Genomic DNA, 19,060 nt, shown 5'->3' with positions numbered 1-19,060 from the left:
GCTCACTCTGGAGCTGGGTGAGAGCCTGCTGAGAGCTTTATCAGCTTCTGGGCTGTCAGTGCCCTTGGCTGAGGCTGCTCTGCAGCAGAGAGGGGCTCAGGATCACAGGAGAAGTGGAAAAAGGAGAAAGAGCAGAGCAGGCAGTGCTGAGCTGTGCTGGGAGCAGGAGGATTGGGGGGTGATATGAAGCACCTGAATGAAAGCTGGGCTCTCTGGGTTTGGTTTTGGGGCCTTTATTTCATCTGCTGGGCATCACAAGCCCTCCCCAGAGTCCCTCTAGAGACCCCTGTGGAAGGGTAGCTGAAACAGTCCTTTTTTCTCCAATTAAGTCTAACTCTCCACACACCAGTTTGGGCCGACAGATTTCATAGCTGTCGTCCTGGTGATGCCATTGGGCTGTTTGTAGCCTCATTGGTGCAGAGCCATTGAGGCAATCCCCTCCAGTTTAATCCCTTCCCTGTTGCCCAGCATGGCTGGGTGTTGGAAATGTTCTCCTCACTTTGCCAGGTGAGCTTGGCCTGATGGACTTGCATGATTTTAGTGGTTGTTCTGCGCTTTGTGAGCTCCACACCCCACAGGAACGTGTGCCACGTGGTTATGGTTCAACCAACCCCCCAAACCTGCTCTCAAATCCAGGCTGGCCTGGCCTTTACTGGGTGATCATGGCAGACCTGCCTGTGACCTTTCTGGTCTTACTCCCCTCTTTTCTTCTCCTCCGTATTCCCTTCTCTTCTTTGTCATCACTTCCTGCTTTGTTCTCAGTCCTGGGACTGAAGACCAGCTGGAGGTCTGACCTGCTGGTGACTGAGCTGCTCTGTACCTGCACAGCTGTAACTAAACTGTGTGTGAGGTTCACTTCACCAAGGTCCAACATCCCAGATGACTGCACCAGGCATGCAGTTGTTAAAGTGTTGGCCCAGGCTGATGGGGAATAGAGCTAAACACAAAGGAACTTGTGAACCTGGGAATGACCCCACCAGTGTGCTGGAAACCCACTGAGATCTCCCTTGGCATCTTGCTCTGAGGTGCTCGTGTGTGATCTGCAGCCACGTGGTGTCACAGGGCCACGCTTCAACCCAGGCACAGTTACCATTTCTAAGTGAGCCATTTTGCTTCCCTTTGTCCTCCCATGGAGCTTGGCAGGTCTCTCCATCCTTGCTCCCTGAATTGTTGCTCTCATGAGTGTGAAATCCCATCTGGTCAGTCCCTGGCCCCTCCAGCCTGAGGCCACTGAGCCCTCCTGGAGCCCCAGGTGCGAGCACAGAGCTCTGGGCTTCGAGGTGAAGGGTGTCCAGCCAGCCCAGAGCACAGGCAGAGCAGACACAAGTCTGGCCATGTGAACAGAGCAGTTTTCAATATCAGACTAAAAATAAATGCTGGTGTGGTCTTTGCTGGGATAATTTCAGCCGCGTTGCTGGAGGTGGGGCTGTAATTGAGCGGAACCTGCACGCACGCAGGCACGGAGCCTTGAGGTGAGTGTGGAGATCTCACTGAGTGTGGAGATCTCACTGCCTCTCTGCAGAGAGCTCTGTGGTGCCTGGCAGCTGCCCCATCCTGCTCACTGCTCATTTTGCACACTGTGTATTTTTTAAGTAGTCACGCAGCTGCCACTCGAGATGTGCTGTGAAGACTCTAAAGGCAAAGAGGGGCAGGGTGAAGTGTGGGGTGGGAGCTGATGTCCCCTGGGAGCATTGAGGCTGAGCCCAGCCTTCAGAACTGGGCTCTGGACCAGGGGATCTGCTCTTCTGGCTCCATCCTGGGATCCTGGTGTGTTGCTTCACTTCTTGGGCTTCAGCTGCCCTGCCTGCGAAGCTTTCACGCTGGCATTGGCTCTGTGAGAGGATTTTTAGGTTGCTGAACAAATCCCCTCATTGAAGTATCATGTTGCTGCTATTACAATTGATGCAGGGGATTTGGGGAAATGAAATGCTGCACTGCTGTCATGTGCATTTTCAGAGCCCTGTGGTAGAGCAGAGCATAGGAACGGCTCCCTCATAAAGCTGCAGAGATCATTCCAGAGGAGCAGCCTGAAGCTTGGCAATAACACAGGACTTTGCCCCTGCAATAACTGCCTGTCCCATGGAAACAGGCAGCCCCTGGGTGCTCAGAAACCTTTAAACTTGTTTCTTAGTGAAACCCCTGAACAGGGCAGATGGGAGAGGTGGGGAATGCAACCTGTGCTGTTTTGATCAGCAGCATCTGATGCTCCAAGATGAGTGCCTTGCAGTCTGGTATTTGTATCTTGGGATGAGCTCCTAGCATGCAGCTATTGATCCTAATGATCCCCTCGGGAACTGGAAACATGATTCCAGCAGGATCTATTTCAATAAAATGCGGGGGTAAATATTTGGCCATTTCCAAATGAATAAACACACAGGAGCAGAATTTTTATGAGCTCCAGAGTCCCCAGTCTCCTGTCAGGCAAACCCCAGTGTGCACAGGCCCTTCTGATTTTATGTACAGATAACAGAGGGGAGCATCCAGGCTCTGCTCAGGTTTATTGCAGGAGGAGGTGTCGTATCAGACACACAGAAATCTGCCACAGAGGGAATGGTGAGGATCACCAGCCCCTCCATGTATTAATCAGTGTAAATCATGGATTTAGTGTGGCTCACACCAGGATTACAGCCCTACAACCAAGGAATATCTTGGCCAGACACCTCCTCATCCATGTTCTTCTAACAAGCAGTTGGATGAACTCTGTTAAGAGGAACCTCAGCCATTCTGTGTTTTATCAGTAAGTACATGAGGCATATACAGAGCAGGCAATCTGTATACACTCCCCAACCAGCTGAGTTCATCTGTCTAACTGAATGTCTAAATATTGAGAGAATAAAGTGTCTGTGCTCTATGAACCCACCAGCCAAAGTTATTTATAAAGAAGAAAAGGAGCGGCGAAACCATTGCTGTCTCCCTGCTCTCCTCGACAGTAGCTGTAGCTCGTGAAAAATTAACTATAATTTATAGTCCAAGCTGCATTAATTAACTCTTTGCAGGGGGAGTGTTTCACCAGGCTTCTGGGAACAGGCTGGTGAGCTGCCTGCAAAGGTGAGATGACGTGCATGGCAGGAATTGTGTAAGAATCCCTGCACAATCATTAATGGCCTTTCTGCGTAGATGAGCTGTGTGCAGGGAAGTCCACCTGGCACAGTCACTGCCCCTGGCTCTCTTCTCTGCTGCCCTGCCATTGATGATAGTCCAGAATAACCGAGGCATGTGGTGGAAAACAGACTCTGTGAATGACTCCAATGCTCTGAATCTGCCATGTGTTTATGCTGCTCTGTCCTCACTGGCTGGGGCAGCAACAATAAAATGTGGCTGCAGATCATTCACAAACACATCATCAAGAGCCAGCCCTCTCTTCCCTGTCCTCACCTCTTTTCTTCACCTCATTATTCCTCTCTCTTCTTTGTCCTCACCTCCTCCCTCCCTCCTGCTTTGTTCTCAGTGCTGGGCTGAAGACCAGCTGAGGTCTGACCTGCTGATGGCTGAGCTGCTCCAGCCCTTCTCCCACCCTGCAGGGGCTTTCTGACCAGTTTGCCACTGTGGATCTCAAGGGCACCTTGCTTATTCCCCCTGGGCAGAAGGAAATGTCACCACTTGCTTGCCTCGTGCACACTCATGGTTTTCTGTTTTTAATTTGTTGAAGTACCTGGGGAGGTTCTTGGTTCATGGCTGGTGTCACTGCACAGCTCCCTCATCACATCCCATTGCCTTCTTGAGTGCTGTTCCACCCTGCTACCACCCAGAACTGCTCCCTTGCTTATTCAGCTCTGCACTCATCTCAGCAATTTCACAACTTTCCGAGTCATTTGGGATAGATGGAGTTGTGTTGGAGGCTGAATGAAGGACTTATTCTGCCACACCAGCCAATGGGGGGTAAAATCTGCCTGCTGTGGTACAGCAGTTAATGTGAAATAGCTGTGGGGAGTAATTGTGCCTGTGGATCAGCAGGCACAGTGTTTGGCACAGAGCTGTAACTAAACTGTGTGTGAGGTTCACTTCACCAAGGTCCAACATCCCAGATGACTCTGCACCAGGCATGCAGTTGTTAAAGTGTTGGCCCAGGCTGATGGGGAATAGAGCTAAACACAAAGGAACTTGTGAACCTGGGAATGACCCCACCAGTGTGCTGGAAACCCACTGAGATCTCCCTTGGCATCTTGCTCTGAGGTGCTCGTGTGTGATCTGCAGCCACGTGGTGTCACAGGGCCACGCTTCAACCCAGGCACAGTTACCATTCCCTAAGTGAGCCATTTTGCTTCCCTTTGTCCTCCCATGGAGCTTGGCAGGTCTCTCCATCCTTGCTCCCTGAATAGCTGCTCACATGGATGTGAAATCCCAGGTCAGGCACCTTGGAAGGCTCTAGAATGTGTGTTACCCCACACCAGTGAGATTTCAGGGTTATAAGAGAGACAGATCTGTATTCAGTGCATCAAACCTCACAAAAACCCATTAGGAATTTCTATGACTGGAAAAAATATCCCATAAATATCATGTGTGCAGTATGGTCTCACTATCTCCAAAGAGAAAAACAGAACCAGGGATGATCCAAAAAAGAATAAATAGAGATCATTGCTTCCCAGCTAGGGAGGGAGATGCTGGCTGTGCCTGTGATGCCACAGGTGGCACAGGGGAAACAAGGGGGGATAAAGAGTAGTTTTTTCTAATACAAAGGCCAGAAAAGGGTAGGTTAAAAATATCAAAATGGGGATGTGGCTTTACACACTGTGTGCATAGCACTGGAGCTCTTGGCACAAATATTGTAAGTGCTAGAAGATTAGATTTATTCAAACAGCAAATAAAAATATTGGTGGAAGAATCCAGCAAAGACCACTAAATGTGACAACACTGAGGCTGCCTTGGGTTGTCTCTGAGCTGCCCATCCTGCAGGGGCTCAGGAAAATTATCACTGATCTTCTTTTTTAAGCTTTGCCACTGCTGGGGCCAAGACAGGGCTTTGGCTTGACCAGGGTTACAGTCTGGAATGGCCTCATTTCCTGATGCTCCCTTCTCAACAGGGAGCTACCTCTCTCTGTGGCCTTTGCCACATCTCTGTGCTGACAAATGGACTGGAGTGAGGCGATTCCATGGCTCAGTTTTAAAACACTTTGTGCTTCTTTGGGATAAAAGGCAAGGTACTTGCAGGAAACAATGTTGAAAGGATAATGACATTAGAAAGATGCTTCTAGTAGGGGTGATCACCCGTGTATTTTCCTGCAGTATTTCCCAACCATGTATTTTCCTGACAGGCACAGCTCTACTGACAGCCGTCCCCTAGAAGTGCCCAACATGCCCATCCTCAACCATGTCAGGATCTTTTTTACCTGTTTAAAAGGGACAAAACTGTTTCTATGGGATGAAGACCCCATGCAATCTCTGGCTGATGAGCACTGTGATCCTCCTGTATCACATCACACAGCACTGCATCTTCCCATCCACCTTTCTTGTTGGGTTGGGTATCTTTGGATCTGGGGTGTTTCCTATGGGGAGGTTTCTGGGCTCTGTTTCCAGTTCTCCCTCTCTTGCTGTGGCAAAGTTTGCTCCAAAACCATTCTCTGTAGGGTTTATGATGTGAGACTTTGCCAGATGGATCGTTTTGCTTGCTACCAAGTGCTGTGTTTGATGGTTGCAGAGGTGACAGCTCCCTGCAGCCTGTGCTTGTTTTTCATCCCTGTGCCTTTCAATTTGCACCAGCTCTTGGGCTGATGAAGTTTCAGTGCTCCCTGATCCAGTGGTGCACTTGCACAGACCCACACTTATCAGAGACCCACAGCTCTCCTCTCCTGAGCAGAAATGTGCTACTATCTTGTAAAGGTATAAATTATAAAGTCTTGTCTGTATAATGAGTCTGCATTCCTCAGATAAATTACACAGACTCATAATGGCTTTGGCTTTTAGTTACCATTAATCTTAACTGCAAGGGAGTGCTGAATTTCCTGCAGAAGTGTGGGATTCAGATTTTTGAAAGGGTTTCACTGGAGGCTTGGTCAAACCAAACTTAGCTCCAGTGTGAGCACCCTGCTGTCCACATTTGGCTCCCAGCTGGCTGCAGGATGTGCCCTGAGGGAGCAGCTGCTGTCCCAGGGCTGTGAGCGCTCTGGCTCTCTGCTGGAGTGTTTTCCATGTCTCCTTAGCAGAGCACTTTGGGACAGCTTGCTGTGCCCTGGATAGCTGTGAAAAGACAGAGCCAGAGGCAATGGTTATTCAAGGCAAGGCATGGAAATAGCTCTGGCCTGTCAGCCAGTGGGAGGCATCCATGGGAATGGCAGACAATGGCTGGGACAGCACACGGGACAGAGCAGGGAGCTGAGCCGTGCTCAGGTGACACTGTGGGTGCTCCAGGTGGGCACAGCTCAGAGGGAATCTCCTCTGGACCCCACAGACCCTGCAGAGAGTCCCAGACGTGTGAGAGGCAGAACAAACTCGAGTGCCAAGCATCACCCACATGGGAGAGGCTTCACAAGGTGCTGGGAGCCCTCCTCAGCCTGGAGAGCCCAGATGTTCCCAAAGGAGCTGGGAATGCAGCCCTTGGCTCTGGTGTGTGTCCTGCAGCCCCTGCAGAGGTGGGGTGGGCACAGGGGCTGCCCAAGGAATGGGAGCAGCCCTGGCTCCCTCTGGCACAGCCCATGGCTCGTCCTGCTGCTCCTCCTGGGGCCCTGCCTGGCTCTGGTTCAAGCTTTCTTCCTCGAGTCCTGTGTCAGTGAGGATGCAGTCTCAGTGATGGTGTCACAAACCTCTCCAGGAGGCTCATTCTTGCCTTGGAAAAGAGGATGGAAGAGAATATCTCCTCAGAAGCTTTGTCTACAGCATAAAAGGTGCTGCAAAGTAGGCAGTAACCACTGCTGGAGGTGTAACTGTGATAGGGTCTGAGCAAGGTGGGTACTCCAGGAAAGGGGACTATTTGTAATGAGGTTAAGTATTCAGTTGTAACAAATCCATGCTTTTTAGTGCCCAGCACTCCTTAGATTTATGTGAAGATGGGTCTGTATTCCCCAAAGCTGCTCACCTTCTGTAACCTGTATCAATGCTCTAACAACTGATTTTTTTCCTTCCTAGAAGCCTTTTTTTACTTTTGGAGACTCTGCTTTGGTCTGTACATTTATCAGAGTCTCTCAGAGACAGGAATCACAGTGAAATTCTGCAGGTTTTCTTGTCACTTACAGGACAGGTTTTCTCTAGAAACCTTTTGTAAAGGTTTTCTCTAGAAAGAAGTTTAGATTTGGAAAAGCACCTGGGAGACTGGAGTTATGCTGGCTGCCTGCCTCAGCACGAGCTGGGGCTGGCTGGCTTCTCCTGCTGCACTTTGCTGGGGCTGTTGGGGCAGCCCAGCTGTGGCAGGACAGAGAAATGCTCAGGAGAGGGCAGGGATGGAGCCCTGTTCATGCAGCTGCTCATGCTCATGCCAGACCTGCTCCTGGCTCTGAAAACCCAACTGGCAGAGGTGTGGAGCAATGCAAAGTCCCTGCAGCACCTCTCGGTCTGGTTCCAGTGTCCTGAGGTGCTCAGGCCTCACAGCACATGCCTGGGACTCTGTGAATCTGCAGCTTCCCTCCTTCCTGACCCTTCCTTGCCTCCTGGCACAGCATTCCCAGCATGAGGGAGGGCCAAGGACAGTGGGAAAGGGGCATTTCCCTACAATTTCCCAAAAAAATGATCTTGCACCACATGCTGGCTGCTTAGAGGAAGATGAATTTTCACCTCTTCACTCACTTGGCCCCTTTTGCTGGGAATGGAAGGGTCAAATTGCAGCCCTGGGACTGAAGGTGGGTCTGCAGGCACAGGCTGAGGTTTGTAGCTCTGGGGTTTTTACTTTGGCAAATGAACTCGTAGAAAATCATCTAAGGAAACAGAATTGCCAAACAAAGGAAATAACAATATCTCCTTTTTGTGTGTGTGTTTTTGTTTTCCCCTGCAGTAACCACAACTCTCTCCTCCTGGTCCGGGCATGCCAGAAAATGCAACGAAACAGCCAAGTCCTATTGTGTCAATGGAGGGGTGTGCTACTACATCGAGGGCATTAATCAGCTGTCATGCAAGTAAGTGAGTGGAGTTCTTGTGTCAATATGGAAATTTCTTGGCTGAGGGAGAGGAGACCTTTGTGCAGCTGCCAGACTGGGGGGGGGAGCTCTGAAATTCTCCTGGCAATTGCAGTTTGAGCTGTGCAGGTTCAGAGAGGGGCACTAGAGGGGCAGGGGTGGGGAGCGGGGGGCAAGGATTTGTATTTTCCTTTTTTGTGTGCGTGTCACTGTTCACTTTTCCTGGCTTTTCTCCCTCTAAGGATATGTTTGTCCTGGCTGTTTCTTTCCCCTTTCTCCCCTTTCTCCTCTGCAGCTTCAAGGAAATTTGGGTCCCTTTTGCTCTCCCTGAGCTGACACGTCCTGTTCTCCAATCAGGGAGACTTTCAGGGGCACAGCCTTCTCCTCTTTCCCCATGACTGGAGGGGTCCCTTGTTCAGACCTGTCCCGACCTCTCCTGTGTCTCATGGGCCAGGGTTAACCCCCAGCTGTTCCCCTCTCTGTGCAGCTTTGTGGCCACTGTGTGGGATGTTTGTTTCCCCCTTCAAACCTGCAAGAAAAGCTAGAGACGTGTACTAAGTTATCCCTAAAATGAGCTTTGAAGGGTTTGAAGTGGGGCTGCACAGCCTGGGGGATTTGGAATGGGATGTGAGAGTTTTTCACTCCTGGTTCAGATCCAGAAAGCCCAGTGGCATCTCACACCTCACCCCCAAGCCTAGCAGTGCCTGTGGACAAGCTGTGCAGTCTGATTGCCAGTGCTGAGGGTACCTGTCCCTGCCCCTGGGCTCCTGCACAGTGAGCAGGACGTGGTGCCCTGGCTGTGCACTCTCTGAGCAGATGGAATCCTCTCCTGAGCTCCCCTGGTGACCCAGACATCACTGCCCAGCTCAGAGAAGCCCAGAGCTGACAATTTTCTCCCTTTGGAACCCAGAGACCTCTCAGTGGAGACACAGCCAAAGGTATTTGCATCTGTGGATGTCACCCAGCAGCACTGCAGGATGTGATGCTCATCAGGTACCTCAGCTCCTCAGGCCTTGGAGGCTGCACTGAACACAGCTCCTGAAAGGGCTGGATCACACTGAGCACAACTCCTCCCTTGTCCCAGAACTCCTTTGATTCTGCAGGGAGCAGCAGAAGAGGCCATGTGGAAATGGATCCTGCTGAGCTCCTGTGCTCTGGCTCTCCAGTGCAGCTGGGGTGGAAGGAGCAGCTCCCAGTCCTCCCAGACTCACCCATAGACACACAAAGAGTTGGGCAGGACAGAAACCAGAAGCTGTGGCTCCCACATTTCCCATGTGTGCAGGGAGTGGGAGCAGCCCCTGTCCCCCCCAGCCCTGTGCTTTGGTGTAGTTGTCACTGCCATCGGCTCCTTGGTGGCACCGTGGGCTCCTCTGGTCAGTGCTCCCCACAGGAAACAGGGGGGAAGCCCCATGTGATGGTTAAAGTCACAGGCACCATTCTGGGGTAGCTGCAGCCCAGGAAGCCCCAGAAATCCCAATCTTTCCATTCTGAACCCTTGAAGTGTGGAGGAGTGTATGAATCAAATCTGCAAGCAATGTGGTCATGGCAGGGGCACAGATTTCAAGGCTATTTCTTTTGGGAAGGACCCAAATGCAGATCAAGATTCAAATGGGATCAATTTCTAATTACAACAAGAGTTACCTGAACCCCTACCATGCATAAAAATCACTTTTTCCTAATGAAGAATACTGTGGTAGTTGTCAAATGCTTTCAGCAGCTCAACTGTTTTAACCAAAGCAATTCCAGCCAACCTTCCAAGCAGGGTGTTCTGACAGATGATGAACAGAGGGAGCACTCAGTGATGGATCCCATTAAGATTTTATGTGCCACACCAAACAGACCTAATTATTTCATATCATTTGAAAGCCTGAATTCCTCACTTTGCAGATGGTAAAATGATATCCTTGCCTGGTGAGTTCCAAGGTACCAATTGCTAAAACCAGATGGGAACTGAGCAGGCATGTGTGGAAGGGCCGGAAGGTGTTACCCTGAGGAGAGGCTGGAAGGGCTGCACTGTCACTGCTCATCTGCCAGGAAAGGTGAAAACAGGAAAAACAGAAAAACAAGGCTCCATGTTGTCAGGAACCCAGGGACCCAATGCCCTCCACACAGCACAGTCACTTCTGATCTTACTGCTTGAGGACATCCTGGATGCTCACTCTCCTTGGGTGTTTTTATCAGTAAATCTCAGACTGAAGATAAGAAAACCTGGCTTTTGAAGTGGTGTAATTTTAGTGTTTCTGGATTCTAGAGGATAATAGCTATTGAGGGATGCAGAAGCATTTGAACTGAAAAGTGATTCCCATAAAATGGCTCTCCCAATGATTTTGGGGTGATTTTTGGGGAAGATGCTGATGAATAGACTTCACCTTTGCCTGCAAGCAAAGAGCTGGGACATTCCTTGGCTTTCTCATTGCACCAAAGCAGGAGATCTGCGGCTGTGGTTTGTGAAAGACGCAGGAGAAAGGAGAAGAGGCAAAAACACAGGTTTCCATGTTCATTTCTGATCTCTGCAACAGCAGCCTTGGCCCTCCAGCCTGACTGTGCCTCTGAGCCAGGAGCATGGAAGAGATCAGCAGGTTCTGCTCACAACTTCTTCAAGTGCTTTGGAGATCAGCAAGAGCCACATGAGCAGCTCCAGCCAGGAGCAGCACGTGTCCAGGGCTTTGGGGGGATCATCTGGCCCCTGTGCCCCCTTCCAGCCCTCCCTCACTGAATGCTCAGGGGGTTCTGTCCCTCCCAGCACCCTTGTGATGTTCCCAGCCTTTCCAATGCCAGCTACCAGGGTTTTGGAGTGTTCCTGTTCACTGCCTGCCATCCTGCCATCAGCTTCTTGGGGTGGGTTCCATTCTTGCAGATGCCCAGAAGCACAGGAAATCTGTCCCCCCTGGCAGTCTGGACCAAAACCAGCAGATGGGTTATCCAATAATTTCTTCTCCTGATGTGGTTCATGCTCGATTTGCAACAAAAATTGCCTAAATTGGCAGCTGGCTTTTTATTATTATTTTATAACAGGCTTCCCAGAAACGTGTTCCTCCTGGTCTTTTAAATCCTGAGGAACAAAGTATTTGCTTGTAATCCCACTTCCTCCCTCCCTTTCTAGTATGCTTCAGACAGACCTTGGATAAAGCATTTTCTTCACTGAGGAAGAGCCCAGAATGGACCTGGATTGTTCCCGAAATTGTGTCTTTCTGGATTGTGTTCTTCCATAATTTTATCCTTAATTTGAAGTAAATTCTACACATGCTGGTGTCAAAGGAAGCCTGAACATAAAGTGATCTGTGCTGCTGTCCTGACTCTGCAAACAGCCCACCTGGAAGTCAAATGGGAGAAGTGGGACCTGCCTCAAATATTCTGCAAATTTTCTGCATAAACCTGGGAAATGACAGAGCCACACACAGACAGAATTCACTCAGCATCCCTTGTAAATTAAAAAGCTCCAGGATCTTTGACAGGAAGAATTTCTCAAGGCTTTTTCCAGATCATTTTGCTCAGAGAGGCCTGAGGAGCTGACTCCAGGGCAGGGACAGGTGTGAGCAGAGCACAGAGGGATGCACACAATGAAGTTTCCAGCCTTGAGCTGGGGCACACAGCAGTGGTGCCTGGTTTGTTGTGCCCAGTCACACAGAGCCTTGGGATCGCTGGCAGCCTCTGCTCTTGGATCTGCCTCCATCCTGGAGAGTCCTTGGCACAACTCAGAGCACTTGGAGGCTGCTCCAACCTTTTATTGCTGGGTGCCCCACAGGGCTGTGCCTGTGCTCTTTTCCCCATTTAGGTCTTGGCACACACGAGGTACAGTTGGGGTCTTCCCAGCCAAACAAAGCAAGCAAGTCAGGTCTCGTCACTGAGAGTGGCCTTCTCTGCCCACTGAAATGCTCCTCACATCTCTTCTGTGTGGTCAGTGGATCAAAGTGATCAGCTCTGGGCCAGGATCTTGTGTGGGATCAGAAGACTTAAAGAGCATTATGGAGCAGCACCCCCACGTCATGTTGGACCAGTTGTGCTCACAAGAGTCAGGCTGGATGATTTGCAAATGTGACAGATAAACAGCCTGGATTTGGGGTGACAGCTCTGCCTTATGTGGAGAGGCAGGTCAGAGGCCTGGACAACCTCAGGCAAAAAGGGAAAGTCAAGGAGAAAATAAAAAACAAAACAAAGCAAAAGGATAAAAGATCAGATGGTTTTAAAATTAACTGATGAATCCAAGTCACCAATTTTCAAAATCACATCTTCAAGCTATTATTTCCTGCAGATTTTCCCAAGAAACAGAAAGATCATTCTGAAGTTTTGGCCACGCTGCAGCTCCCCTGTGCTTTCTCAGAGCCCCATCCAAAGGTGTGACTGTCACAGGGATGCTGCATGGCCCCTGGCAGCACTGTTTGCTCAGCTGTGGCATCTGGAGCTGTTCCACCCTGCCAGTGGCATTTGGTCATTGCACAGCCACAGGGTCATCACTGTGCCAGGGGTGTACAGCAGCCCTGTGGGGAGGTGTTGCAATGTCCCTGGAAATGGAGAGCCAGGGGTGAAATCTCCACATCCTGTTCCAAATCCCCCGGACCAGCCAGGACTCGTTCCTTGGGGATTGCATGCTGTTTGTCTTGGGTGATGAGATCAGGTACCTTCTCAGGTTCAAGTGGCCCATCTGTGCCTCCAGCTCAGTGTCCTGTGACTGCATCAGCCCCTGAGGCCATCAGAGTGTGGAGCTGATCCTGCAGCAGCAAAGGCTCAGTGAGGGCAGCAGGTCCTGCCAACACCGAGCACTGAGCCAGCAGTGGGTGTCCCTGAGCTTTGGACTCTACTCTGCAGCAAACATGCCTTGATTAGCTGCTCTGGAGACGGCCTTTGTGTTCATTCTGGTTGCTTTCTCTTCTTCCCATCAGTGATTTGGTGGAGCCCAGCCTTTTGTGGCTCTCCAGAGCCTGATCATCTGGGACTGGTCAGGGGACAATGACAGAACTGTCTTCTTTTTCAGCCCTTCCCACAAAAAAGCAACGTGCTTGGAACATTTTTTTTTCCATTTGCTTACTTCAGTGCATTGTGTCCTTCTGCTACAGCTTGTCTTTATTGTGTCATTTCGAAGCACCTGCTCATTCACATTTTTATGTAGCATGGATTGCTTTATGAGAGCTGCTGAATTTGGCATATTTTAATTAAGAGCTGGGGGTGCAAAGGAAATGTGCCTACCCTTGCAAGATTTAGAGCAACAGCTGGACAGAAAAAGTTTTGCTTCCAGCAGGAAGACAAAAGTAGCAAATAATAATTAACAATAATTATTGCTCTGCCCTGATATGGGGCAAAATGTCAAAGTTCCTCAATTTTCAGCAATAAGTGCCCAGCAAACATCATAAAAATGAGTCATGCAAACTATTTTGGTTTGTGCTTTTTGAGATGCTTTATTTGATCATCTTACTGCATTTTTGTTACCATGTAAATATCTCACTGCAATTCATCCTGAACCCAAGAGCAGAATTTTGCAGATGTTTTCAAAATGGGGTTATTAAAAAAAAGAAAAGGTCTTAAGGTCAAAATTAAAAGAATGGGATATTTTCCAGCAATAACAGAAAACAGAATGTAGACAGAAAAATCCCTGACCAGTTTTATCGATGGCATTTGCAAGCAATTTTCAGAGGCAGCAATTAGACACAGAGGGATGGAGTTAAGCAAGGGCACTTTTGGGAGTCTCCACTCAGGCTGGAGAGGGGACAAGGGGTTGGTGCAGCCCTGTCCTTCCCCAGGACCATTTATATGGCCACAACCTTGTCCATTTTCCTTGGGGGAGGCCCATTGTGCCTCTGTGAGTGCACCAAAAACTCCAAAGATGATATTGGAGGGAAGTCCACCAGCTGTGAAGGCCCTGCAGGAGTTTTCCAAAGAAGGAGGGCCTTGGTTTTGCTGGAGCAGACAGAACCTCTTGAGTCAAAGGTGCAGGAAGAAGGATGCCATGATCAATCCCAGCTCACAGCTCTCAGCTGCAGGGAGCCTGAACTTTCAGGTGTGTCCCCCACTGCAGAAGAGCTGCCCTCACCACAGGCAGCAGAGTTTAGTGCAGAAGGGATGATCTCCACTGCTTTTCCTGTCCACACTGGGAGAACCATGTGCCAAGCATGCTGGAAATTTCTTTCCTTGAAGTCACATCTGGGGTCACAGTCATAAATAATAAATCATCTTCAGCAGCCTAGAAGTTAGAGACAGGTTAAAAAAAAAAAGAACCAAACGCACTGCATGCTCTCAAAGGTCTTCTGCTCACTGCTTCTGCCTGCAGCCTTGCTCATGAGGAGCCAGCACCCAGGTGTGCAGGGGTGGCACATTGTCTTGACAGCTTGTGCACAAGCTTGAGAGGTGACAGAAGGTGCTCTTGTTCAGGGGGGCATTTTCCCTGTCACTTCTCCCGGTGCTGAATCACTGAGTAACTCAAGATGAAAACCCTAGCTGTCCCAGACACAGGGGAGGCAGTTGTCTGCTGCCTTCTGCCTTGAGAGCTCCTCTCCCCACCCACGCCTGGCTGACTGCAGAGATCTGAGGATGGGCTGTATGGTAGCTGTCATGGCATCAAAGCCTCTTTGACACCTTTTTGTTTTGCTTTTTTTTCCACTTCTTACCAATTTCTTTCTCTGGGCTTTTATTTCCTCTAAAATTTTCCCATAATTTTCAGTCTTTCATGCAGCCTCAGTCACCCTGGAGCTCCAGCCTTGGCTGACCTCTTGCAGGTGTGCAGCTGAGGTAATTTTAGCTCCTTTCTGACAAAACACCCCTTTTTGGGGTGGGTGGGATGATTCCTTCATTCAGCAGCACCCGTGAGGCCCTTTGGTGTGCTCACAGCATCCAGGAAATGTCAGATCCCAGAGAGATGGGAAGCACCTTGCAAGCTAAACTGGATTCCCTTGAAGACACTGTGAATAAGTTCCTGATTCTGACAGAGGTGGTGAAAAATCTTCAAAAAGGATTGGGAAGACACCTTCTTTTTTGGATTCCTTGCTCAAAGCCATCTCTGAAGGGTTTCTCCAGTCCTGGGGCTGTTTTTGTGAGGCTGTGCCACCCAGTGCCTCAGGTTTGTGCTTTTTGATTGACAATGGGGCATTTCCTTCACTTCCCAGCACCAGCTTCCTCTGCTTCATTGCAGGGAAGGCCAACAGGCCCCATGTCTGATGGTGACCCCTTGGGCTGAGCTTTCCTTGGTATCGCTGGTTCATCTCCCTCTCCTGTGCCCCAAGATGAACGTCCAACAATGAGAAAAAAGTGCCAATTTTTAAAAGATATTTCCCTGACTAGGGAGTTCAATTTTCAGTTTCAGAAGTGGCTTGGATACTGAGGAACTGAAGGGTGTGACTGGAGAGCTCAGTGCAGCGTCGTGCAGAGTCATGCCCTAAAGTTCTCCATGAGGAATTTGGGGTGCACAAATAGCCCAACACATCCCCAGTTACAGGTGTGAGCACAGGTCCCAAAAACCCAGATGCTGACCCACATTTGGTCATGGCAGTGAGGGTACAGCTGGATTTTTTGCACAGCCCAGGCCTACCCAAACTGCAGTGAAATCCAGCAAGAAATCAAGTGCCAAAGCCAGGTCTGTGGATATCCATTATGAGGTACAACTACTAAAAGTCAAGAGTTTCTGCATGGAGCCTGCACCTGGACCTGGACCTGGACCTACACCTGGACCTGGACCAGGATCTGGACCTGGAGCTGGACCTGGACATGGACATGGACCAGGATCTGGACCTGGACCATCCCTCACCATTTGCACAGGTTGGGAGCAGTTGCCTGACACTGCTGTGGCTGCTCCAACCTCCTGCTGTGTTTTGAAGAGGCCTGGACAAGAGCTGAGCCACTGATATCAGATTTGGCCTCTGATTCATCTGTTTTTACTGAGGTGTCTTTCAGTCCCTTCCTTGCTGACCACTTGCAGATCACTGTGAGATTTTCTGGGTGGCATCTGAGAGTGAGGAAGGTCTGGCTTGTACCAGGTGCAGAGCCTGCAGCTCTGCTCACAAAAAGTTGGAAAGCAGATGTTGAAATGCTATAAAGACAAATCTCTCTTAAGCTCAGAGGAAAGAGAGGTGTGCTGAGAAGGGAGGGAGTTGTGGGACAGCGAGGTGAGAGCTGAGACTTGAAGAAAATTAGGGATCCTGTTCAGGACTATCCAAGGAATATTCAGAAGATGTGAAGTGAGGGAGGGAGACAAGGGCCTTGGGGAGAAGTGTTTGACCTCACCAGGCTGGGCTCCCATGGCTGCCCAGGCTCACCTGCAGCTGCAGAGGATGACAGTGCAGTGCTGCTCTCCCTGGGTGGTTCTGCAGCTCCGGCTGCACCCCTGCCCATGGCCCTGTGCTCCCCAAACCTGGCTCAGCCCTGGGGAGCTCCTTATGGGCTGGTGCCAGTGCCTGGTGGCCCTTCCCTGCCACCTGAGCATCCTGTGACTGTGTAGCTGGTGCCCATGGGCTGGCACACCTCGGCCCAGCAGGTGACCCAGGCCAGGCCAGAGCCTTGGAGAGTCTCTCACAGCATGTGAGACCCCTTCAGCTCAGCTCAGCTTTCTTCTCTGTCCCTTCCTCTCTGCTAACACAGAGACTCTGCCCGTGCTTTCTCTCTAACCACCCTGAGAACACCCCTGGTACTTCTGGGCTCACCATGGGGAGATGCTTCCCACACCCAATGCTCGCTGTCGCCTCAGCAGCTGCTCTCTGCTTTTGGTGCCTCTTGCCAGCCTGCAGAGCAGCTCCACAGAGTCTCTGAGAGTAACATCCAGCCCATCTCATCTTCCTGCCAGCTGGTGCTTGTAGCAGGTGAGAAGGAAGGAGGCAGGCAGAGCAGGACAGAGCAGGAGGGGTTTGGCTGCCTGCTTGAAGACCCAGGCCCAAACCAGAGCTGGAGCACTGATGTTGCAGGTGCCTGGTGAAAGCAAAGAGTAAATTCGCATGTAAAACCTTTATTTTTTCCATTCATCACAATGCACTTTTTATTTCTGACCTTAGCCTCAAGAACTGTGCCAGACATGTTCTGTGATTTCTCCCCTTTTCCCCTCCAGATGTCCAAATGGATTCTTCGGACAGAGATGTTTGGAGAAACTGCCTTTGCGATTGTACATGCCAGACCCTAAGCAAAGTATGTCTGAAGACAAAAAATGCACCACACTACTAAAACAATCCCGGGCACAGCGGTGGATGTAGCGTGCTCTAGTCAGGGATGGCTCTTGGTGTCAGCTTTGGGTAGGGCTTAGGGCCGCAGGTAAGGGTCAAGGCTGCGAGCAGACAGAGAGGAGCCGTGGAAGGGAGCAGAAGGGGCCTCACTTCAGCCTGTTTGGGTGTCATTTTGCTATCTTGTTTCTCTCTTTCTGGTTTTCTCTCTTCCGGTAGGTGTCCGATCGAATTCACAGGAGACCGGTGTCAGCATTTCGCAATGGTCAGCTTCTCCAGTATGTCTCTTTCTACTTCTCTCTCTCCTTGGTGTTGTGGCTCTGTGTCATGTCCTTAAAGCAGGTTCTTCTGTTCTCCAAGAGCCCTCTTCCTGTCTTGTGCACTCCCAGCTCTGTCCTAGGAGGAGCTGTGACCGTGCCCAAGAGGAGAACTGGGGCTCGTTACCTCCCTGTTTGTTAGAATGGGCTCTGCTTTCATTTCTGGTTGAGCTGAGTGCTGCTTGCTCTTTCCAGGCAAAATGCAGAGTTCATGTGGTGGGTGTGCTGTGTGAGATGAGCCTGTGCTGTGTGTGGAGCTGGGCCTGCCAGCATTGCTGTGCAGGGCAGGATTTGGGCATTTCCCCTGTGCCATCCAAGGCAGGGATTTGGGCATTTCTCCTGTGCCATTCAGGGCAGGATTTGGGCATTTTCCCTTTGCCATGCAAAGCAGGAGATGGACATTTTCCCTGTGCTGTTCAGGGCAGGATTTGGGCATTTTCCCTGTGGCACAGAGGTCACTCTGGTGGCTCCCACTGCCTCTGGGCTTCCCAGCCCTGCTGCCATGCAGGATACAGGATAAACCTGCCAAATGGGCATCAGACTGTGTCCCTCCTGGACACAGAGCTGTTCCTGTCTCTCCTAGGTGGTTGGACAGCTTTGCATGTGGGACTGAGCCTAAGTACAGTGACTGTGGGTGTAAATACCCTAAAGCCTTTGCACTCAGTGCTTCCCAGTTTAGTTTCCAGTTCCTACAGTCCCACTTATAGACATAACCAGCTCATGGTGGTCAAGGTGGATGATTTTTCTGGGTCCCTGTTGAGTCAGTGTCCCAGCATCAGTGGGATCCTGGTCTGGGTAAGGGCTGCCCTGGCAGGAGATGCAGTTACAGAGCAGGAAACCTGTGACCCTCCCTGTGACCCTCTGTGGGTGTCCCTGAGACCCATCCTGCCCCACGCTGGCTGACTGGACCCACCACAAATAGTGGGGTTAAAGAGAGGCTTTTTAAAAAGAGCCAAAAAAGAGGCTTTAATTAGTGGTAACCAGAGGAGAAATGCCTCTTCAGGACGGCTCCTTGATTGCCAGAATGCCTCTCCCACTGCTCCAAGCCTAATTCCTGCCCTCCTCATCCTGGACTGGAATTGCAGGAGCCTCATTAGCACGTGCTAATAGCTGGCAAGTGCTGGAATTAGGGTCCCTTGCATGGAGCATACAGACAATTTGCAAATGGACTTTGTGGGGCCCTTGGGACAGCTCACTGTTTTTACATTGCCTTTTGTTCCAAATTGGCTTCCCAAGCTGAAACCTCCATTGATTTATCCTCCCAGACTCCAACATCCAAGCAAGCTCTTTATAAAATGACAGCCCAGAATGTTCTATTTTGATCTTTCACCTGGTGCTAAAGGGTTCCCTTCCCTCCTGGGAGCCCTGGAAGGGTGTCAGGGCTGCAGCCAGCAGTGGGATGCTCACCCCATGGAGCTGATTTGTAGCATGTTTCATGAGATGGTGTCCAACGGGCTTAAACATTATTGCTGCCATGCTGCAAAACCAAAACAGGGGTGAAAATGAATTTTATGTCAGGAAAATGCCTTTTGAGAGCATTAATGGCAGGAGTAAACAGCATGTGGGTTTTTTC

General features: G+C 50.3%; 1 protein-coding gene across 4 annotated transcripts in view; it reads left to right on the top strand.

Annotated features, from left to right (window-relative positions):
• NRG2 (neuregulin 2) overlaps positions 1 to 19,060 on the top strand; it is a 157,383-nt gene that overhangs the window by 120,041 nt on the left and 18,282 nt on the right. For 2 of the 4 annotated variants that reach the window (XM_054287695.1, XM_054287694.1), the window contains exons 4-5: positions 7,919 to 8,039; positions 17,062 to 17,138. In XM_054287695.1, the coding sequence (XP_054143670.1) occupies positions 7,919 to 8,039; positions 17,062 to 17,138 (198 nt within the window). Of the gene's footprint in view, positions 1 to 7,918; positions 8,040 to 17,061; positions 17,139 to 17,389; positions 17,449 to 19,060 lie in introns of all 4 variants that reach the window. The other 2 variants (XM_054287693.1, XM_054287692.1) reach the window with 1 other exon arrangement.

Source organism: Melozone crissalis, unplaced genomic scaffold (genome assembly GCF_028551555.1).
Source record: "Melozone crissalis strain CALT ecotype California unplaced genomic scaffold, PUWL_Pcris_2 ptg000061l_1, whole genome shotgun sequence".
Taxonomy (NCBI): Eukaryota; Metazoa; Chordata; class Aves; order Passeriformes; family Passerellidae; genus Melozone; species Melozone crissalis.
Note: the sequence above shows the minus strand (reverse complement) of the source record. Positions and strands in the feature narration are given on the sequence as shown.